This window comes from Eurosta solidaginis, chromosome 2 (genome assembly GCF_040869045.1).
Source record: "Eurosta solidaginis isolate ZX-2024a chromosome 2, ASM4086904v1, whole genome shotgun sequence".
In the NCBI taxonomy this organism is placed as follows: Eukaryota; Metazoa; Arthropoda; class Insecta; order Diptera; family Tephritidae; genus Eurosta; species Eurosta solidaginis.
The window spans coordinates 308,116,647-308,141,959 of record NC_090320.1 but is presented as its reverse complement, the minus strand read 5'-3'; the positions used below and the strand labels follow the sequence as shown (position 1 = coordinate 308,141,959).

General features: G+C 34.1%; 1 protein-coding gene across 1 annotated transcript in view; it reads right to left on the bottom strand.

Moving 5' to 3' along the window:
- Positions 1-25,313, bottom strand: part of mtgo (miles to go) — a 218,641-nt gene that overhangs the window by 162,217 nt on the left and 31,111 nt on the right. The window contains exon 2 of the mRNA XM_067769037.1: positions 21,252-24,742. Coding sequence (XP_067625138.1) covers positions 21,252-24,138 — 2,887 coding nt within the window. The 5' untranslated portion in view covers positions 24,139-24,742. The remainder of the gene's footprint in view (positions 1-21,251; positions 24,743-25,313) is intronic.

Below are 25,313 nucleotides of genomic sequence, written 5' to 3'. Positions count from 1 at the left end.
CCCTCGTGTTAGTCTTGACAACTACTGTGAACGTGTAAATGTTGGTGCCAGTCCTCTTGAATTTATGTGTGTTGATGACTGTGATACTGTGCAAGCCATACTCGCCGTGAAGTCAAATGCTACTGGCTTTGATGGAACCAGTGCGAAGTTTCTCAAAATTATATTGCCAACGATTCTGTCACATGTGACCCATCTAGTTAACTCCATACTAACGACCTGTGTATTCCCCAGGTGCTGGAAAGTTGCTAAAATCATTCCTGTACATAAGAAAAATAACGAGTACAGGCCCATTGCTACCTATAGTTAATACAAAAACTATTTCTTTAAAATATTATTATTTTATTTGTTGAAAATCAATTTCACAAAAAGCGTTTATTTTTATATCTTTTAAAAATTCTGAAAATAACTAACTTGAAATTTTTCATTTTGAAAGAACATTAATAGTAAAGTAAAATAAAAATAATTTACAAAAATACAGTATATTTAATTTAAGTAGATAACCCTACATTTACTCCCCCTCCAGTGAAACGATCAATAAAATTAAATATTAATTAATGTTAAATGAAATTTTTTTTGTGGAGTGTAGTGTATTTTTGTTTCGTGTATTAGTCATAATGGTATGTGCAGGTTTAAGTAAATCTATTGAAACAGTTTTAATAGTATTACCATGTTGAATTTTGAATGTTTTATTTTGTCTGGAAATAACTTTAAATGGCCTTACGAGGGTTATTTAACTTGTGGTTGTAAATTAGACTTATGAATAACTTTAAGAAATACGTGTTCACAATTGTCTAAATTTTTGGGAATAAAATCATTTTCTTTGATATGATGAGTTATTTTTGATCGAACAATTGAGAAGTGTTTTCTAAGTTTAGTAAGAGTTTCATTTGTGTTATCAATTTCATTATAATAATTAGAAACAACTAATTCACCAGGAAGTCTAATTGTTTGTCCATATACAAGTTCAGCGGAAGAGCATTTCAAATCTTCTTTAATAGAAGTTCGTAAACCTAAAAGTACCCAAGGTAAAATCTCTGACCAATGTGAGGAGTCGTCTGAAGCTGTAATTGCAGTTTTTAAAGTTCTATGAAATCTTTCAATCATTCCATTTGACTGTGGGTGATATGGAGAAGTGTGAATTTTATGAGCCCCTAATAAAACAGTTAATTCAGTGAATAATTTAGATGTAAATTGTGAACCTTGATCTACTGTAATTTTGAGTGGAATACCGAAACGAGGAACATAATTTTGAACAAATGTAGTTGATACTGTTTTTGCTGAAATATCTTTTAATGGATATGCTTCTGGCCAACGTGTATGTCTATCGATAATAGTCAATATATATCGATTTTCTTTAGATATAGGTAGTGGACCAACTATATCCATATGTATATGTTCAAATCGTCCTGAAGGAATATCAATTTTTTGAATAGGACTTTTCGTATATTTAGAAATTTTACATTTTTGACAATTGATACAACTAATTGCCCAATTATTAATTTCCTTACGCATCTCTGGCCAAAAATATTTAGATTATATGAGACGTCTAGTTGTTCGAACACTTGGGTGAGATAAACAATGAATTTTATCAAATATAATTTTCTCATTGAATTAGGAGCATATGGTCTAAAAGGTTTTTGAGTAATGTCACACCAAATATTGAGATTTAGAAGAGGAATATTAATTTCTTTTAAATTATTTTTGGAACTAAGATCTGAAATTAATTTTTTAAGAATTTCATCTTTTTGTTGTTCATCATATAATGTTTGAAAATTAATATCTTTTGTTAAAATTGTATTAATATCTGGAATCCGTGAGAGAGTATCAGCTACTGTATTATTTTTGCCAGAAATGTATTGAATGTCATTGGTGAATTGTGCAATGTATTCAAGATGACGAGTTTGACGAGGTGATCTGTCTGTTTTTGAATTTAAAACATGTGTTAAAGGTTTATGATCAGTGTATATAGTAAATGTTCTTCCTTCAAGAAAATGTCTAAAGTGTTTAATAGAGTTGTATATTGCTAGAAGTTCTTTATCAAAAGTAGAGTAATTTATTTCAGTTTGAGTTAATTTTCTTGAAAAATATGCAAGTGGTTCTAAGGAGTTGTTACTTATTTGTTGTAGAACTGCTCCAATTGCAACATTTGATGCATCTACAGCAAGTGATAGTTGACCATTTTTATCAAAGTGAGTGAGTAGTGTTTTTTTTTGTAAAAAGGTTCTTAACATTTTCAAAAGCTGAAGTAGTTTTTTCTGTCCAATTTAATTCTTTAAGTTTATTTTTGATAGCAAAATTTAACATTTCATGTAGTGGACTAAGTTCTTTTGCTAACATTTTAATATATCTATGGTAATAATTCACCATACCTAAAAATTTTTGTAACTTATTATTAATTGAGAGAGGTTTTTCAAAATTAGAAATTATTTCAACTCGTTCAAAAGAAGGCTTGATTCCTTCACTAGAAATTTCATAACTTAGAAAGTCCAATTTTTCAACTCCGAAAATACATTTTGTAGGTTTAGTATTTAAATTATATTTCTCAAGTCTTTTAAAAACTGTTTTTAAATGTTCTATATGTTCTTCCTCATTGTTACTAGCTACTAATATGTCGTCAATATAGACAAAGATAAAATCTAAACCTGAAAATACTTCGTTTATGAAACGTTGAAATGTTTGAGCACTGTTTCGTAATCCAAATGGCATTCGTACGAATTCAAACTTTCCGAATGGAGTTGTTATAGCTGTTTTGTGAATATCTTCTTCTGCCATTGGTATTTGGTGATATGCACGAATGAGGTCAATTTTTGAAAATATCTTTTTATTTTTTAAATCTATGTTAAGGTCATGAATATGAGGTAAGGGATACCTATCTGGTATTGTTATAAAATTAAGTCGTCTGTAATCTCCACAAGGTCTCCAGTCATTTGGATCTTTTTTAGGGACCAGATGGAGTGGAGAAGCGATGTGAGAGTTAGAAGGTCTACATATACCAGTTTTGACTAAAAATTCAAATTCAGTTTTTGCTATTTTTAATTTAATAGGATCTAGGCGACGAGGTTTAGAAAAAGGAGATACTCCTTTTATTTCTATTCGGTGAACTGTTTTGTGTTGTACTTTTTCAGTATAATTAGGTTCACACGTAATAAGAGGAAATTCATTTAAAATATTTGTAAATTTATTTTCTGAAATAGGAATCTTAACGGAAAATATATCGCAAAAACCAGAAGATCCAGAAAAACGTTTATAAGTTTTAAATTTTGAAGAAGGAATAACTGAAACTATAGCACCTGTATCAATTAAAAAATTTAATTTATTGAATTTATCAAATATGAATAGACGGTGGGACGATTGATTATTAACTCCATTATTACCCACAGTCATAACGGATTTGTTTAGTTTAAATGATTTTGAATTTAGATTATTTTTATTTACATTGAAATTACAGGGTTTAATACATTTGTAAGCATTATGTTTAAATTTTCGATGATACCAACATATATTATTATCATTATTAAAACTTCTAGATCTAGAAAAATTTCTGGAGTTAGATTGATTTCTTTCTCTAGATCTAGATCGAATTTTTAATTCATTGATATCGGTAGTAATTTGATTTAAATTTTGAAAAATTGTAGTAGTTCAATCAGTTAAATTTTTTACACATTGTGTAAGAACATTGTTTTCAATACTAGCTATTGAAGAAATTTTAGAAGAATGTGGTTTATTAATTAAATCAAAAAGTTTATCTGCAAGTGAAATTATATCAGTAATATTTTTAATATTACTTGAAGTTAAATGTATTTGAATATCTTGTGGTAATTTTCTGATCCATAATTTGAAAAGTAATTCCTGACTAACAATAGATGATGTACTTGTTAGTGATTTCATATATCTAAAAAATTCAAATGGAGATCGATCTCCCAATTCAGTATTTGAAAATAATTTTTCAAGTCTTTTTTCTTCACTTAGAGAAAATCTTTCGCAAAGAATTTTTTTAATTGTATCATATTTATTAATAGAGGGAGGAGGATTGATAACATCAACAATTTTGGATATTGTTTCTTGTTGAAGTGAAATAAGAACATTTTGAAATTTTATATTATCATCAATAATGTTATTTATTTCAAATTGTCCTTCAATAAGTAAAAACCATGTTTCAGGACAATCCGACCAAAATTGAGGTAATTTAAGGGATTTATTTGAATTGAATCTAAAGTTATCTCCTTGTGTAGAATTGTCTGAATGTGTGTCTGGAGTCGTATTAATGTTTGTATTTTGTGTTTGATTTAAAGACATTGTGTTATTCGAGTTATTATTTAAATTCTCTGAAAATGTAAAAGAACGAGTTTTAATTGGTGAACGTAAAACCATTAAAATCTAAAAATGTAATTGTTCTCTGGAAAGGAAGTTCACAAGAGAAAAACTAATACTTAAACGTGAAGTAAAGTTAAAAACAAATTTGAAAATATTTAATTGAATGAATAAAAATCCCATTCAATTAAAAGGTAATCAAGAAAAAATATTTTTTTTTTTTAAATAATTAAAAAGTTAAATATTAATAAAATATTAAAATAAATAAAAAATATGATTAAATAACTTGCTGTGAATTTCAATTAAAATTTTTATAATTTATTGTTGTTGTCAAGGAATCTTCAAAGATGTTGCAATGGCTTTAAATTGGTTATTATTATTGCATATGAAAATCGTTTGGCATAAACTGTTCCAATATGATTTGGTGCTGCACTTAAGTTAATTGTTATTGCTTGTATTTTGATTCAAAAAAATACCAACGGAAATTTCGGAAAGTTGTAAAGTTTGATGAAAAAAAATTAAATTCCGTGAAAGTGATATTAAATTATTTTGCTCTTGCATATAATGGTAGTTGTAGTAGCTGAAGTTGCATTAAAATTTGATTGATATGTTCCTCTATGAGTTATTTTTTATATTTTCTGCGTTATTTTGTCATCCAGATAAGATACATGTATAGACTTAATTGTCTATGAATGTAAAATAATGTATTTCACAGATAAATATTATAAATTCGCGTGAAATTATTCAGCATCTTTAGAAAAACAATTTAAGCACGATCGCCAATATAGTTAATACAAAAACTATTTCTTTAAAATATTATTATTTTATTTGTTGAAAATTAATTTCACAAAAAGCGTTTATTTTTATATCTTTTAAAAATTCTGAAAATAACTAACTTGAAAATTTTCATTTTGAAAGAACATTAATAGTAAAGTAAAATAAAAATAATTTACAAAAATACAGTATATTTAATTTAAGTAGATAACCCTACACTATCCTACCATTTTTGTCTAAAGTTGTTGAGCGTATCCTTCATAAGCAAATAATGTCATATGTGCATGATAACAGACTTCTAACAGACCGTCAGTCCGGTTTCAGACTAAAGCGAAGTAGCATTTCGGCTCTGTTGGATGTCATAGAAAGCATTAGGATGGAAATTGATGGAAATAATCTTGCTTTTCTAACTCTACTCGATCATTCCAAAGCGTTTGACTCAGTTGATCATGAGCTTCTATGTCGCAAGCTACAAAATCTTTTTAATTTCTCTCCTCGTGCCACTGCTTTGATTAGGTCCTACCTCGTGCAGAGATCTCAGGCTGTGTATTTTGGTGGCAATAGGTCTAATTTTGTACCTGTACTCAGGGGTGTTCCGCAAGGTTCAATCCTGGGCCCTTTGTTGTTTGTGTTGTATGTTAATGACTTACCAAATGCGCTAAGATATTGGAATGTTCATATTTATGCTGGTGATGGTCAACTATATGTGTGCTGTCCTCTTGATCGTGTTGGCATGTGTATTAATGATATTAACTCTGAATTGACGAATGTAAGTGCATGGGCATCTGCGAATGGTTTATCAATTAATCCTGCCAAATCTAAATGTATAGCCATTCGCAGAAAAGCCTTCGATACACGAAACTTAGACAAGGTAATGCTAGACGGTGCAGTTATTGAATACTGTTGACTCAGCGAAAAACCTTGGTTTGGTATTTAATCAAACTCTGACATGGAATAATCATATCATTAGTAGAGTAGGTAAAGTGTATGGAATGCTTCGTACACTATGGCTAACACAGTATTTCACTCCTTTACACATTAGACTTCTTCTTGCAAAAGCGTACTTAATACCTACGCTACTGTATGGCTGTGAGATTTATGCTAATTGCGACTCTGTATGTAAAACTAAGCTTAATTTTGTTTATAACAACATTGCCAGATACGTATTTAGGCTAAAACGACTTGACCATGTGTCTGCGTATGCCGTAAAGTTGTTAAATATTTCTTTTGAAAATTTGTTAAAATTCAGAACAGTGTGGTTCATACATAAGGTTATTCATGCGCAGGAACCAAACTATTTATACCAGAGGCTTCAGTTTCTTCAATTGTCAAGGTCGCCACTGCTTATTTACACTGGACACAAAACTCTGACATCTGAACGTCAATTTTTTATCAACGCGGTACGTCTTTGGAACTCACTTCCAGTTAGTTTAAGGATTATTACTAATACACTGCAATTTACAAATAATGTGTTTAGTTTTTACTATAATTGTTAACCACTACAACTCTATTTTAATACCTTCTATATTATTGAATGTGAACTTTTAAATATTATATTTCATTTTTTCAAAATATTTATACCTCATTTTTTTTTCCCATTGTATTCCATTTTATAATGTATCCCTATTTCTCATTTTCTTACTTCTCCCCTTTTTTATGTTAAGTATTTTTAATTATCAGAATACCTTATTGTATCACACGTGACTGGCACTGTTAAATAATTTTTTCAAAATTGTTGTGTCAGGATGAATATATATGTTAATAAATATGTTAAAATATGTTAATGCTTAAATACGTCATAAGACAAATCTCATTTTTTTTTTTTATTTTTTACTAAAAACATTTTGTTTATGCATTTTTCTAAAAATTTTCGAGTTTGACTTCAAATAATTAGCTTTCATTTGCATTTTAAATTTTTAAAATATCTTCATTGGTTCAAAAGTTATGATTTTTGCAAAGAAAATACTCAAAAGGCGCCACTGTGCGACGCACGCAATAACCATTAGACCGAAGAGTAAGGCAGAAAATCTGGCAAACTACATACTCTAAATACAAATATCTAGATACCCATCTGAATGAACAAACACATACATTTACATACGTATGGATGTGTATGCATGTGTATATATTTGAGTGCGACTTAATTTTATGTGAGCACATTTTTGTTGAGAATTGTTGGTCAGGCCATACAACCAGGCTCTGCGAGACATTTAAAAAGTGGCACACACAGCAGTAGGAGATCGACTATATCATTTTCCACATATAGTAAATTTTTATGTAAAACAGCGACCATCGCATTGGCTACGCAGTAGCCACATGTAAGGTGACAATAACGTATGTGTTTACGTGCGCCTCTGGCCTTAACAGTGTGGGTATGTTAGTGTTGTTGTTAAAAGCATCAGTAACAAATTTCATGCGCTGTACTGTGACTTTCGACTTCGTAGGTTAGCAGTTGCTTGGTCATTTATAGGCCCGACACATACGATTTTTTATGCAGCATCGTGCGCTGACAGATTAGTAGATTGCATATATTTGCATGGAGAGAGGCAAATAGGGCATCACCAGCGCCATCTGACAAGCAAAAGTAGCCAACCTTCAACTTTTGTTGCAACCAAAGCGTAAGAACTGTGCTTCGTGAAACTTTCTTATGTAAATGGGCAAGCCGAAATAGGTTTCAGCTGCTAAGTCTGAAGTGCTGTTATATTTACAAACGCAACATCTTGCGCGATTGTGACGATGTTCGCTTCTGCATCAAAACTCATGAACATGAGAAATTTCACACTCATGGTATGAATAACCGTGTTTTTTAAACGGTTTTATTTAGCTTGAGTTGACAGGCAGGCCGCACGGCCGTTGTGAACGAATCTTGTAATTGAAATTTAAGTAACTTCCCGATAAGCTACAAGCTTGAAACTTGGAATATAGTTCAGAACCCGATGAAAATGCAATAATAAGAAAAAAATCGCCGCTAGGTGGCGTAAGGATCGAGATATTCGCAAAATACGCATTTGTGGCCCGATTTGGCTCATATTTGGAACACATAATACATGCAAGAACAAAAATCGACCTGTGAAAAAAATTGCCGCTAGGTGGCGCATGGATCGAGATATTCGCAAAATTCGCATTTGTGGTCCGATTTGGCTCATATTTGGAACACATAATACATGCAAGAATAGAAATCTACCTGTGAAAAAAAAAATCGCCGCTAGGTGGCGCATGGATCGAGATATTCACAAAAATCGTATAAAAATCGTATTTGTGGTCCGATTTGATTTGGTCCATATTTGGAACACATAATACATACATGAATAAAAAGCGACCTATGATGCCCGATTTGGCTCATATTTGGAACAAATATTGCATACAGTCCAGTAGAAGTGACATCAAAATATTTTGGAGTTGGAGGAGGGACAAGCATACGTGGCGCAGAGTCGAGTAAAGTCTTTGGATGGATTATGTATTGAGGACTTAGGTTGTAACAAATTGTCAGGAAAGAGTCCTTGTAATAATGAGTCACTAAATGAACTAAATAGAATGAGAAATAATAGGCAATTAAATAAAGACTAAAAACTTGAAAATAAAATAATTAAAAAAAAATTTTTAAGTTAAACGGTTTTATTGAAAACAATACTTACATGAAATAATAATAATACGAAAAGCTAGAAAATAATTAGGTAGGTCCTAGGTACTAGTCATCACACTCCTTATCAATATAGGGCATTGATCAGACAATTAAATAAAAGCGTTGGACGCGTCATATTTCTATTGATAGTCATAAGTAAAACCAACTGAACCTTAATCAGGTTATGCTACGCCTCACATTTTTAGAAATTTCACGCGCCCAACGCTTTTATTTAATTGTCTGATCAACGCCCTACCTAATTATTTTCTAGCTTTTCGTATTATTATTATTTCATGTAAGTATTGTTTTCAATAAAACCGTTTAACTTAAAAATTTTTTTTAATTATTTTCTTTTACACGCGTATCCGAACAGGGTGTACCTAAAATCGGAGACACAAACCTCTGGTGGCCATAATGTATAACATATAGCTGAATCGGTTGCGATGAATAGTGGATACACAACATTTTTAGAGGTGAAACATAGACACATATTTCAGTTACATCTGAGTATAATGCGTATTGAAATTTAGTAGTACTAATTTTATGCGCAGCAATTTCAGAGGTGTATTTAAAGTTTGACGCTTAGCAGTACATATAAAGTTTAAGCGTAAACGTACATAGATGTAAAAAAAAACACAGCTATTATACCTAATAATAACTTTAAACTCAGTGTTTTTGGATTTATACTTCTGAATATTTGGGTTTGAATCTGCGGTACGTCTTCCGTTTACTAAGGCTTGGCTATTTTTCTAAGAACACGCTTGTATGACCAGTTAGAGAATTCACTTGCTTCTAAAGAGGCGCTTTTCAATATTTAAGACTGGTGTCAAATGGTGTACCGGCAATGGTATGTCTAGCATGCACAGCAACTCAGAATGGCAGAAACCAATAGAGGATAATAGCTGGCGTCCTATGGGATCTACGCAAGAACGCTTCGATCGCACATACAATGAACGTTCAAATAGTGGTTATGCAGCTGGTGGCATGTTTGGTGGAGGTAGTGATGGGGGCGGACGTTATGGCGGTAAAATGTCACGCTAGTAAAATTTCACTTCACATTGCGCTTAACAAGAAAGGACTATATAATAATATTTTTAATTATCACTTTCACTTTTTTTAAATATTGAACAAAGAAAACCAGCAACACAGACACGCTTTAATTAATATTTGAAGTTAATTTTCAATATTTGCAACACAGCTCTAGTAGATGGGAATAATATAAGGTGATACGTACTAAACGTTTAGTATTGTTACTTTTTCTTTATATTGTCATGATCATTTGCATTGATGGGACAGAATAAAATTTTCATGTAAATCTTGTCTATGCAAAAGAAGATAAGTATGATCATAGTACTCTGAAAAGCAGTTTTCTTTTATATTCTACTTTCTTCATTTGTATTAATCATAATTCCAAATAATAGTTTATATGAACATATATTGTGTATATTGTTTTAATATTTGAATAATGACTGTTATTCATTAATTCAGTTCCAACATTGCAATCAAGTTGACCATTTATTTAGTTGAAATGTAAACTGTTGTTAAAAGTATTAAATCGTTTTTCTAATATTTATTCTTCTGTTTATATGGTTTTTGAATACCGAAATCGTGTCAACGAGGATGATTGTCTTTAAAGAAATTAGTGAATTACATTACGGATGAATAAATAGAGCCACTCTAATGTACGTATATAAAGGCTGTATAAATAAGACTACTTAAATTGTGAGTAGATATTCATAAATTGTATTTGTATGCATGTGATGCTATTTGATATGGAAAAGGATACAAAAAAATGATCTAATTGACAGCGAATCCTCTTAAATGTTTACGTCAAAGGCACGGCGCCGCGCAGTGGGATGCATGAAGGTTCTAGGTGTAAGTTATAGCTCTCGTCTAACAAAGTTTAAATTCCATTTCAGGCATAATTTAGGTTTTCTATATCGAATATGTCCACAATTTCATGTTTCTTATTATGAAGTACAAAAAACCTCTAAAAATTATTTGAACTCAGGCCTATTTAGTAGAACACATGGGAATTGTTGAGAGGTAGTTATACTTTTATCATGACTACTAACATTTAAGACCACAATGAAAGATTGGGACCGACTGCAGTCAAAAATAACATCTTTAGTATTATTGAAATTAATTAATTATTGGCCAAAGTAAGAAATCAAGTATATGTCTACCCCCTTATTCATAAAAAGTCCGAAATGTTTATGAAGCCTCTTAAAATGCCATTTCCATACAAGTTCCAATTATAAGAATTTCTATATGTTTCTTTATAAGACTACACAATATTTTTCTGGAGGAACGTGATGTTCGTTTTTTACTCACTATTCTGTCCAAAAAATTTTTAATATAGGTACTTGCTACAGTAAATAGTTTAACTACTTTAAACAAAATTTTTTTGACCAATCAAATTTCCACAAATTTCATAAAAGTAAAGCAAGAAAAAAGGTTGAATCGATGGCAACCTTACGGAAAAATTATATAGATAGCCAGTTTGCCAACGCTTTAAGCAACGTAAATGCAGAATGGGACCTTAAAAGCAATTGCAATGCTGCGGTGTCATGGTAGCGTGCTCCGCCTACCACACCGAAGATCCTGGGTTCACGCCCCGGGCAATGCAACATCAAAATTTTGCAAACAAGTTTTTTTCAATTAGAAGAACATTTTTCTAAGCGGGGTCGCCCCTCGGCAGTATTTGGCAAACACTCCGAGTGTATTTCTGCCATTAAAAGCTCTAAGTGAAAACTCATATGGCATGCAGATGAGTCGGCATAAAACAAGTAGGTCACGTCCCACCTATTTGTATTAAAAATTTAATAGGAGCACGACGCAAATTTGAAGAAAAGCTCTGCCTAAATTCTCTTCGGAGGCTATAGCGCCTTAAACTTATTTATTTATTTTGTATCCAGCTTTTATTTACACTGATCGGAATTAGCACTTTATTCACACTGCTTTATGGAAAACGGTCACTTGACATGTGTAAAATTTTAAAATTTTTAAGTGTCTTCCATGACTTTCCTTCATGACTTAAATGAACTACCTTCACATGTTGGGCCCTCATCTATGAACACGAATAAATTTATGTAGTTGCTTTAGTAAAGAACATATGGACTTTGGCTTGGAAGCCTGGAGATGAATAGGCGTATAAGTAACCTACCCAGTAGAAAATGTAAGCAAAAAAGGTAAAATTTAGAGATTTTGCGTTGACTATGTTCTAGTACTACTGACCGATTATTCCCCAGACAATGCTCTCTCCTATCATTGCATTGCCAGTATACTTGGCACAATGGACTAGGTAAGTCTTATGAATTAAAATGCAAAATATTTACTTAAATAACCTCCGAAGACGTTTTAGACAGAGATTCTCTTCCAATTTGCGTCGTGCTTCTTTTAATTTTTCCTACAAATTGGCATGGCGGGACAGGACCGACATATTTTACGCCGACGACTTTTCACTGAGAAACTTTTGCCAAATCATTGCCGAGAGGCAGCCCCGTTTAGAAAAACCTGTTTCTAATTTCCTTTATTCAACCAATTCTGGAAAGCTCATGAGTTTAAAGCAGAAGGAAATGAAATTTATTTAGAGAATACTGAATTTTCCAATACAGCGAGATGTCTTTATGTGCATATGTGAATTCTGCATATATATATATACGTGTCTACATAAAATACATATAAGTAAATGGTTTGTATAATAATTTTCACTGCAGCAACTTAGTTATTTATGCAGCTACAACAAAGTTTGAAAAAGTTGCCAAAAAAATTCGACAAAGAATAGAAAGCGCCATTATAACAATATGAGAGTCTGCATATACGGTGCCAATATACATAAGCAATAAGTTGCCGCTTGACGACTATGAAATATAATATGTAAGTATGATCTCTTTCATCCACCAAAAAATAGTGACACCACACTTAAGCAGCATATCATTATAACATGGCCATATCCCATCGTAGAGCTTATATAAACCCCTAATGAAAGCCACATTTTACCTACATGGCCTGATAACTTTTTAAACAGACGACACTTTTGTTTCAGGAATAAGCGGTTCATCCTTAATATGAATCAAGCGGTTCATCCTTAATACAACGAGTACATTTTTGGTCGGTAACAGTTCGCTTAACTATGCATATACATATGCGAGTGTAGAAGTTACGTGGGTACTTGTCAATGGAAGACCCAACCCCACGGTGTAACTTAAACACTGATCAATATCCGTTGATCGGCGGCCCAACAAGTTGGTACCAATCGGCTGAATTGGGTGTTCAAGTCAACCAGCCTTGGTATGGCCGGGGGCGACTATCTAACCCAGCCATTCCATTTCGGGTTAATGGCACCCGGTTGCACAGCAACACCACCGCGAGTTCCGTGCTTGTCTCAGTATCCCTCTTTCATTGATTTTTGTTATCTCAATATCTGATTAACACATATATGTATTTTTGTCACAATTAAGGAATGTGACCAACTTTTTCTGCCCAGCCGTAGCAACAATGTATGATACATTGTGGACGACGATGTGCATTTGCTTAGATATTGCTTAAGGCGGCACTTCCCTCTAACGCTATGCACTATCTTGTTATGATTCAAAACGCCCGTTCGCTGTGAACTAACTACCGATACCATCATCAGTGCAAATGTCTTTCCAGCATTAATAACTACTTCAATGTTCTATAAAGTGAGAGCATCAATTCCTTGTGAAGAAAACTATCTGATATTTGAACTATCGTGCACCTGCCTCAGAAATATCTTCGCAAAGCAGGAGAGAACCAACTGTTTTGCTTCGACACCGCTTAAGACCGTTGCTTCAATTTTCACTTAGATATCACTATCAATCTTCGTTTCAATTTCTGCTCAAATTTGCACTCCAGTATCACTCCATTTACGCTCCGTGTATTCCACAATTTAAGGCTGTGGTCAACCTTTCCAACCATAGACCTGTGTTAGAAGGCTTTCCCGCCTCAGCAATATAATCGCAAAGCAGTTCGCCTACTGTGGTCGTCCGTTCTGCGAATGGATCCCTATAGGCATCCTTACGCAACGCAGCCTAAGGCAGCTTCAAACATCTCAAAAGGCAAGATGAGCACCGGCCCACTCGTAATTGATAGGCATACGTTTCTCCGTTACGCTCCGTGTTTCAGCGGTTGTCACAATTATGGGATGTGACCAACACTTTCGTCTGCCCCTCAGGGTCAGCTTTCAATGAATTTATCGAGACAAGCAAGAGGCCGTATTCCCGTGGGTCTTGCGCCCCTAAGGGAAAACTATGTCTACTCAGAGCTAGTCATAAAGTGAACTCTTTTTTGAAACCACAGCCACCGCGATTCTCCCACAAGGGGGCTGAACCTATTGACAAGAGGTGAGACTTGAATACAAGCATCATGTGATGCAGTGCATCATATCACAAATGGCTTTTCCTGCTCCCCCGCGGTGACAGATTTTTAAAGCCATGCTTAGGATCCCGCAGGTGATACGCCGCGTCCACTCTGCTCCCTTTAGAGTAAAGTCACCTTACACATGGATTGGTTAGCCATGGTATTATGGTCGCCTTTTACGACCGGTATACCTACGGTGGGCTTATTCTAACCCCTAACCCACGGGGGGAATGCATATGTGGATATTTATCTACATATAGACAGGTTCTCTGTGATTTTTGGCTACCACATACTTCGAAATTTTTCACCATTATAATAGGCCGCCAGGGTCAAAATCTTTATTTATATCCCTATCCCTATCACTATCACTATCCCCATCCATATTCCTATCCCTTTCCCTATCGATTACGAGTGTTGCCAACTGATCATATCTCTTTTCTTTTCAACGCTACCCGTTTTAAAACCACGTTTGAAGAAATTGGATGACTACACATTTGATGGCGACATTTTAGACTTTAATGTTATTTTATTTTTGTATAGGCCAGCCTTAATGGAAGCAGAATATGCCACATTAGTATAGGTCTGTATATCTGCCAAGCAAAAACTTGCATAAACGGTTGTAAGCAATAAGGATTATGGTTTCACTCCTGACAAATAAACCTTAGAATAATGTAAGTATCGTACATCATGCGTCTTACAGTAACACCTTATTGTATGCCTATTTACGGTACAAATAAGCCTTATCCCTACGGTAAACTAAAAAATTAACATAAATATTGCCTAAACTTAAATTGATAAATTTTCGTAATATTTTTATTGAAAAACTTTTTGTTGATTTTAAAGAGAAATTGTTATAATTGAACTAAAACATCCAAATTTTGCTTAGGAAGAGTCGCCGTGTGTAAATATGATACACAACTCCAAAAGAGAAGTTGCCTATAATCAGAAACAAAACTTTTTGTGTGTAAACTTCGGCTAAGGAAACTGGATTTTCTTTTTATTTCAAAATTAGTACCAAATAAGTACTTTGTACTTACAAAGAGCCCATAAAAGATGTAAATTCTATATATCTCACTGTCTGTGCAGCTCTATTTCAAGTTTTTGATTTGTAAGATTGATTTTCAGTGGGTTATAAGCTTTATGTAAAAGGTTCTAATGCATCAAGCAGCATGTTATAATAAGGCCTTATGCAGGTCTTAGTTTTTTGGTCCATAAGCTTTATAATAAGGTTGCTATATATATGGCATATAATATCGACGTAAGCCTTATTTTATATAGGTTAAAGCCTTATACATAATGTTATCTTTCAGATAAACCTTATGCCTGATGACATAAGTACAGAAAAATAAGGAGTATTATAATGAATACGCCATACAACTAATATTTCTTAATGCCATAAGCCTTTTACCCATATAAAATAATCCTTATATAAGGTTTACATTTTTTGTTGGCTACTTACGAAGAAAACATATGCCAGGGGTCACCAACTGGCGGATCGTGATCCAGATCCAGACCGTAATTTGCGTACCTTGTTTTAACAAAGACCGCCCAAGGCAAATAGTTTCATTTTTCTCATTAATTGCGAAGGAACCGTTAGTATTTACATCGTTTTGTTCATCACATTTGTCTATTATTTAATGAATAACGGGAATCCATTCGCTTTATTTTTCCATTGATATCGCATATATGTATGTACAGATATTATTTAAATAATACGTACCTTTTACAGTCTATTTGAAAAATATGTTCCCAAACGTAAATGTTCCTATGGTCACCCAACGCAAGGTTGATTCACTAAAAATCTCAAATCTTTAAAAAATAGAAACAACGCGACCATTTCAATTATATAAAATATCAGGATTAAACAGACATTACTTACAGTATCCTAATTTGCGTCAGAAATACTTCAAATTGAATAAAAAGTGTTACAAAGCTTATATCTGTAACACGAGAAGAATATTGTAACTAATTTCTGATATTTATGCACCTTCTACTAACGTTCGAATCGCTAAACTGTTTAATAAATCACTGCAATATTCAGTATTGCAAACTAGTCTTTATTTAGATTACTTTGGGAGTAGTACTTTACAATTATACTTCACAACCAATAGCGTGTTTAAATCAAAACTGATTAGTTATTACTCGGCTTGCGCTGCTTTTATACTCTCCGTTACCTCGTCCGCATATTTCTCCAAAGGTCTAGACGTTTCACCTTCTAGTACTGTTGTATATCCTGCTTGGTAATTTAGTTATATGTGTGTGTATGTGATTAACTACTTCAGCTGATGACTACATCTGTGTGTGTGAGATATCTTTTCGTTGTCTTGTACATAAATGTTGCTTGCCTTAATGTGTACATAAGTGTCGTTGCTTGTTGTTTTGTTGTTGTGATTATTTGCTAACAGCTTAGTGATGCTAATATTCGTCACAATTTTATCTCCAACCCAAAGTGTTTTTATGGTTTCGTAAACTCTAAACGTAAAGTGTAAGGATTTCCTTCAACCATGAAGTATCAAGAATGTATGTACGTAATTTTTTCAAATCCAAATATTCTTCTAAAACTGATTCATAACTCTAGAATTATCCCTATCTGCAGCACTCGAACAACTCAGTTAATTGTCCAATTATATTGGCCGAACATGTTTTACTTTATTTTAAAACTTTAAAAGAATCTTTTAAATACGGTCCTTATAGTAATCCTACATTTATATTTAAAAAATGTCCTGTCCACATCAACCAGCCAATATCTGACTTGTTCAACACAACGCTTGTATCAAATGGATTTATACATTTAGGAACGGCATACGGGCGTTATTTATACTGATTTCAGTAAAGCGTTTGACAAAATTTGTCACTCGTTACTCATCCATAAACTTGACCAGTTTGGTTTCAACCGAGTCTCACTCGGCGGATCTCTTCTTATCTTCTTAGCAGGACCCAAAGAGTAATTTTTAAAAATACGCTATCCGATGTCATAGACGCCGGGGTTCCTCAAGGTAGCCATCTCGGCCCGATTCTATTCTTGCTATTCATTAATGATATATCTACAGTAATTAAAAGCTTTTTAAATCCGATTTGTCGATTAAGATAAGAAATTGTTACAACCATATCTAAACTCCATAGTTAGTTGGTGCGATTTAAATTACAAGCCATTAAACTTAATGAAATGTAAATATGTACATGTGTTTTTGCGTGGATCGCCGCAGCCAGTTTCCTATATTATAACCTTGAGCAAGTGTATGAGTTTGTTAATTTAGGAGTTGCGAAGGATATCAAGCCTAGTTTCAACCTTCATAAGGCTAGAGGTGTGTTAGCATTCGTAAAGCGTTGGTCAAAAGAATTTAGCGATCATTATGTTACGAAAACCCTTTTTACAACATTAGTTAGACCGTTAGTAGAATATGTAACGCTAGTCTGGAATCCGCGTTATCAAGTTCATGCAGATAGGTTGGAATCAACTCAAAACCAGTTTTTACTTTTGCCTTAAGGGATTTTCAATGGGATTCCTTTTATAATCTACCCCTTATACCAATCGGCTAAAACTTATTAATATTTCTACCCTTGCAAGTCGGAGAGAGATGCTTGGAGTAATTTTTATGATCAAATAAGTGAACGCTTTGGTTTCAAGTCCTCTTTTACTAAGCGAAGTTAACTTTAATGTTCCTTCTCGACCAACTAGACATTTAAAGCCCCTTTTCCTGAAACAATGTAAAAAAAATTTTTAATAAATGAGCCCTTACGGAGTCTGTGTCAGAATTGTAACTATCCCTAAAGCATAATTGATAGTTCGGAATCACTTTTTAGCATTAAACAAGCAATTCTTTCCTCTCTTAATAATTAGCAAATCACTTATCTTAATATCCTTATTGTTATTCTTTTCTAACTTTATATGACAGTATCACTTGACCTAACTTTCTAGTGTTTTGCTTAGCTGATGAGTTTAACAATTCTCTGTAGCTAAGCAGTTTTAGTTTGTCGACGCTTTTGTTACCCTCCGGACCGCCACTGTGATACTTTTTGAAAAAAAAAAACGGACCGCCAATAAATTTAATTGATGTTCCCTGACATAGACGATTAATGGGGATAACGGGGTAACATTACCACAGAAACAATATCATTAGTGCTGTATGTGTGAATGTGATTTTATATGTTTTTTTATACAAACATAGTCGATTTTCTTATTTCAAATAGTTATTGTCAACTAGCAATGGTCAGTTGTAGACTGAAAAATGAAATGACAAGTAGGTTTGCTCAGATTACATGCGAATATTGAATTGGCATACAGCTGTGATCAAAAAAATAGCACCCAATTTCAAATGTTCACCAATAATAACTACTCGCATATTTTTAGTTTCTATAAAAGAAGGTAGATTTATGCCCGATTGAAATAAAAAATTTTACAATTAAATTTTCTGAAAAAGCATTTAAAATAAAAGAATGTAGCAGAATCATTTAAAACTTGTGGCAATTTCGAAAATGAGGACTAAAAAGAAGTTTGTTTTGACAAGTGTAGTGCGAGTGAGCAAGGACTCTTTTTTACCACTTTTCACTTTTTGTTTTAAATTGAGCTAATAAAAGCATAAAATTATTTATAAAAGAACGTTAAATTAACAAGTAAGGAAGGCTAAGTTCGGGTGTAACCGAAAATTACATACTCAGCTGAGAGCTTTGGAGACAAAATAAGGGAAAATCAACATTTAGCAAAATGAACCTAGGGTAACCCTGGAATATGTTTGTATGACATGGGTTTCAAATGGAAGGTATTAATGGGTATTTTAAAAGGGAGTGGGCCTTAGTTCTATAGGTGGACGCCTTTTCGAGATATCGCCATAAATGTGGACCAGGGGTGACTAGAATGCGTCTGTACAATACGGGTATCAAACGAAAGGAGTTAGTGAGTATTTCAAAAGGGCGTGGAGCTTAGTTCTATAGTTGGACGCCTTTTCGAGATATCACTATAGAGGTGGACCAGGGATGATTCTAGACTTTGTTTGTACCAAATGGGTATCAAACGAAAGTGGTAATGAGTATTTTAAAAGGGTGTGGGCCTTAGTTCTATAGGCGGACGCCTTTTCCAGATATCGACCAAAATGTGGACCAGGGTGACGCAGAACATCATCTGTTGGATACCGCTAATTTATTTATATATATAATACCACGAACAGTTTTCCTGCCAAGATTTCAAGGGTTTTTTATTTCGCCCTGCAGAACTTTTTCATTTTATTCTACTTAATATGGTAGTTGTCACACCCATTTTACAAAGTTTTTTTCTAAAGTTATATTTTGCGCCAATAAACCAATCCAATTACCATGTTTCATCCCTTTTTTCGTATTTGGTTAAGAATTATGGCATTTTTTTTCATTTTTCGTAATTTTCGATATCGAAAAAGTGGGCGTGGTCATAGTCGGTTTTCGGCCATTTTGTATACCAATACAAAGTGAGTTCAGATAAGTACGTGAACTGAGTTTAGTAAAGAAACATCGATTTTTGCTCAAGTTATCGTGTTAACGGCAGAGCGGAAGGACAGACGGTCGACTGTGTATAAAAACTGGGAGTGGCTTCAACCGATTTTGCCCTTTTTCACAGAAAACAGTTATCGTCCTAGAATCTAAGCCTCTACAAAATTTCACAAGGATTGGTAAATTTTTGTTCGACTTATGGCATTAAAAGTATTCTAGACAAATTAAATGAAAAAGGGCAGAGCCACGCCCATTTTGAAATTTTCTTCTATTTTTGCATTTTGTTGCACCATATCATTACTGGAGTTGAATGTTGACATAATTTACTTACATACTGTAAAGATATTAATTTTTTTCTTAAAATTTGACTTAAAAAAATTTTTTTTAAAAGTGGGCGTGACCGTTCTTCGATTTTGCTAATTTTTATTAAGCATACATATAGTAATAGGAGTAACGTTTCTGCCAAATTTCATCATGATATCTTCAACGACTGCCAAATTACAGCTTCCAAAAATTTTAAATTACCTTCTTTTAAAAGTGGGCGGTGCCACGCCCGTTGTCCAAAATTTTACTAATTTTCTATTTTGCGTCAAAGTTCAACTCACCTACCAAGTTTCATCGCTTTATCCGTCTTTGGTAATGAATTATCGCACTTTTTCCGTTTTTCGAAGTTTTCGATATCGAAAAAGTGGGCGTGGTTATAGTCCGATATTGTTCATTTTAAATAGCGATCTGAGATTAGTGCTCAGGAACCTACATACCAAATTTCATCAAGATACCTCAAAATTTACTCAAGTTATCGTGTTAACGGACGGACGGACATGGCTCAATCAAATTTTTTTTTCGATCCTGATGATTTTGATATATGGAAGTCTATATCTATCTCTATTTCTTTATACCTGTACAACCAACCGTTATCCAATCAAAGTTAATATACTCTGTGAGCTCTGCTCAACAGAGTATAAAAATGGTACAATAGACCGTACTTAACTTAAAACTACAAAGATACAAGTGCCACGGTTGTGACACGATTTTTTGATACGTACCATTTTTCTAGTTCTTCAGTGTTTAAAAATGGATATTAGTTATTTTAAGACTGCAAACATTAACTTGGAAATATGTGGGGACACTGTCACTGCTGATCAAAATCCACACTCACATGTCACAAACCAGTGTGCAATAAAGCAGTACCAACCTAACGATTTGAATAACATTTTCTACTCAAAAACTCATGGACACTTTTCAAAATCAAATTACAAAGCGAAAACAGAAATGTTATCATTAAAACAATATTTAATATTGCAGATTAAGGCAAGTGTTTAATATAATGACAGTTTATTACTCGTGTAATTAAAGATTAAAAAAGTTACCACCTAAAATGTTATGAAAAATGTGGTTGTGGACATGCCACGGTTGTGACATTTGTAGGGTATTATGAACTATAACCTCATAAAACTGATGACTAGTCAATAAAGTTCAACATGAAACTTTTAAGTAAACTTGAATTTAACTCAACTACATAATTTAGTTCATAGAAAATGCTTTAATATATTTCAAATTTCGAAAAGACACAAAACTGTAAGCTCGCGGAGAATCACCCATAAACATGATCTGTAAAATATGGCAATTTGAATTTTGGTGCTGAATTTTCAGCCGTCACTGTATGTACATTTATTAAGCAAGCAATAAAACGTTCACTCACCTCCATAAAGTTTGCCTTTGCCAGAAATTTGTACTGTGTCATTGCTAGACTCCAATTTTGGCTGTTGTTGTTGGTGATTATAGGGTGTGTGGAGTAGCTGATGCTGCTGATGTTGGTGTTGGTGATGTATATTTTTGTTGAGATTTTGACTTTTTGTTGGTACTTGGTGCTTTTGTTGCTGCTGTTGTGACAATTGGCGATTTGTCGCATTGATCGATATAGTTGGAGCACCAACAGCCAATATGGAAGTTGACGACGAAACCGGTAAATTGGATAGCAGTGGCGTTTGATGATGTTGTGATGGATGCTTATAATGTGGATTCTGCGAATGTTGGGATATATTTTCTAGTGCAAGATTTGTTGTGGCTGAATGATTGAATTGAACACCATTCGTTCTAGCGGCTCCGACCGCCGTTGCTGGATTCAATGCCGGAGGGCCATGTGTTGGACAAAAAGAACGAAACTCGCCAGTGGCATCGATAAAAATGGGTGTAGCCTCCAGGAGTGACCAGGCCAAGGGTCCGTTGCCAACTGTGCCAGCTGTGTTGGATTGTTGTTGCTGCGTGGCACTTATACCGTTGCTATTCCCCATCGGAGTAACCGTACCTGGCCCAGCCAATGAAATTACCTGCAAAGGATAAAGGTGTGCCTGTTGCGACGCATTTCCAACCGCCACAGGTAGAGCAGTATTTGCTAATGTGGGCGCAGTTGGAGCTGCAGCTGAACCGGTGGCACTATGCAAATGAATGTGCGGCATTCCACCTAACGAATTGCTGCCATGTTGTGCAAAATGTTGTTGGTGTGTTGTCGATGATGATGATGAAGGTATATAATTATGAGCTTGTTGTATACTTTGTTGTAAAGGTTGAAATTTTTGTTGCTGTTGTTGTTTCTTTTGATGCTGAAAAGAATTTTTGGAAAAGTTTTGCTGAGACATTGGCGACACTTGTGGTGATTGCCGCTGTTGTTGCTCCGCTTGAGCTCTTGAATGCTGATGGAGACTCATTGTGTGCAACATTGTTGTAGTAGTGGTCTGTTGCAGGAGCTGCTGCTGCTGCTGTTGTTGTTGTTGCTTCGGTGGCGGTTCCTGTGGCTGCTGCTGTTGATAATAAATGGCTGTCTGCTCGTAGGTGTACATTGATGACGTGGCCGCTGTTGCAGGCGTTATTGCAGCTGGAGTGGTTGTTGACATCTTTTTCCTTGCTGGATGAAATGATGGAGCTAATGGCGTCAATTTGGATTTTAACGCCTTCAAAGCCAATGCCATCGATGGCGGTGGTAACAGCATTTCCGCTGTTGATTCTTCTAATTTCTGCCAACGCTGATTGGCCTTAGCGCGCTGTTTGATGGGACTTGAAACCGAATTGGTTACTGCGATTGTACTTGTTTTCAAGGCTTTATTAGAATTTCTTTTGTTAGTCTCATCTGATCCACTTAAAAAGTGAATCGCCGAGTTGGCATGACCTTTGTTGTTATTATCATCTACCTTCTCAACAAGCTGTAAACTTGAAGCACGCAGGTCCTTAAGATAAATTCCTTTGTCTTCAATATCCTTTGTAGAACAAGATGACTCCTTTATTTGATCCATTTCGGCTACTTTTTTGCTAATTTCTGTTGGTTCTTGCGCTTGCATTAGCGATCGTTGAGCATTATCGATAATTTCATAACTCTCACCTATAAATGCAACCAACTCACGGCACGCAAAATTCAAATCCTTACTTTCATCTTTATTTTCCTCATATTCAGTCTTCCATGCCTCACCATGATTGCAATAACTTTCATGTGCACAATCGATAACATGTTCGATAATACGAAAATTATCATAGTCGATAATGCGCTCCTGATACGTACAATTCGCGGTCGTTTCATCATGGCCACAATCGAATTGCGTTGCTGCATTACAAATACACTCAACTGGCTCATATTCGCCATATTCACCTACAATTCCTCTAGTTTTTAATTTATTCGCCCTTTTTTCTTCAACAGAATTTTTAAATGCATTCATCCTTAACGGGAAAATATCCGAATCAGATATCGATTCACCAATTCCATTAGTCGCTTTTTCACTACTCAAAATACTTTTCTGAACACACTTTAAACAATTGTCAACGCTGAAACTTGTTAAATCAGAAGATTTTAATTCCTCACACAACTCATTTTTACTACAACTTTGGCTGCTCTTCTCAATACCACCTGCGCCTTTTTCCGTCAACATAACTTCACCATGTTCCTTATTTTCTTTAAGAATTTTTGAAAATTTGTGATTTATTTCACGAAATTTTGGTTCTTTTAACTTGGTTACTTGGCACACATCTTCACTTTCGACTTCAACATTTCCTTCCAACTCAACATTTTTCATAAACTTTTCTTCTTCTTCTTCTTCTTCACTTAGTATGTCAGTTTGTGTGCAATTATCGACAAGTTGAATTGACGCCAATGAGACGCCGCCTGTCGTTATTCCATTGGCACTTTCTGTGTCGCCTTCACAGTTTAAAGGTCCGCACATAGCAACAGGTGGCGAATTTGGTATTTTTGTAGCAGGTAACGACGCCTTCTGTGAGTTGATTTGTATTTGTGATGCCGCGACCTTTGATGAAGGAATTGGTGTTTCCATTGGTGAGTTAGACGCCATTGTTGAGCTTGAAGAATTTGAATTTGATGATTCGGCATACTCATCCCTTTCCATATCATCGACATTTGTGTTGTTGATTAAGAACGCTGCTGTTGTAATTGCCGCTGCAGCTACTGCTGGCGTTAATTGTTTTTGATTGATGCCTGTGGTCACTGTATGAGTTGCATTCACTTCTCCTGTAGCCATATCCACAACAGGTGGTGGCGATACAGTTGTTGTTGTAGCAATATGGTTGGTTACAGTTGCTGCCGCCATATGTTCAAAATATTAAAAGCGAACTTCTATTTGAGTGTCAGAACCGTTGTTGGTGTTGGCATTAAATGTACACACAAATTATGCGGTTACATGTATGTACATACATATATATATACATTTAATGAATGAATTATGAATTCTTTTTCTCTCTCTCTGTCCTCACCTAAATAGTTGATAAAGTTCAACATGGAATGCAGTTTGTAATTAGTTTATGTACGATTTTTTGTTGCACAGATTTTGTTGTGTACTTTTCTTTTTCATTTATTTGCATTTAATCTCACATTCGTTGGCTTTGCCATGGGTTCATTGTTTCATAGTTTAAGCTTCCCATTTAACAAAAAAAAAAAAAAAAAAAAAAGGTCATTGATCTAGGCTTCCAAAGGGATTACCATTTTACTTTCTTCCCGATATTATGGCAACGCGCAAATAAATTACGCTGCATCTAATGATTTATTAGAGGAACAGTTTTAATTTCATGGAATGTTTTTAAGTAGTAGAAGTTTGACGTGGGTATTCTGGAAATTTTTTAGCATTTGCTTTTGCAATCACGATTTTATGAAAAATTAATGTCCGCAGTAAACAAAATTTAAGTTTAATTGTGGCGCTGTAAAAATAAGAAAAAAATTATATTTTGTCAGATATTACGTTTAGCTTTGAGAGAAGTAAATACATGTTTAGTTAGTTTAGCACAGCTACAAAAGTTTTTCAGGGCGATATACATACATACGTACTATTGCATACATAAGTCTATATATTTTTTGCATCCAAGTTGTACAATTGTTTACTCCGAATGTTGCAGGTTGGAAGCTTTTGAGCTTTATATCGCGCTTTCCTAACAACTTGTCATTTCCCAACAAACATCCAAACAGTATACATATCTCGAGTAATATATAGTTCTCAACTTGATATCCAACATCATTCCCCAATCGTTATGCAACCTTTGAGAAATTTGTAATTCTCAAATCTATATCCAGCACATTTTCAAGTTTATATCCCACATTGGATATCGGGTTAAAGTGAAGTTGAAAATTAAGATTGTCTGCATGGTAGATTAATACTAGTTTGCCATATTAGCTTTTGGAATTGGCGATACCCTACGAAATTTTAATTGCCAGTCTCTGCATCAGCATCATACCAGTTTACACACTATTCATTACATACACCTAGTCAAGGTG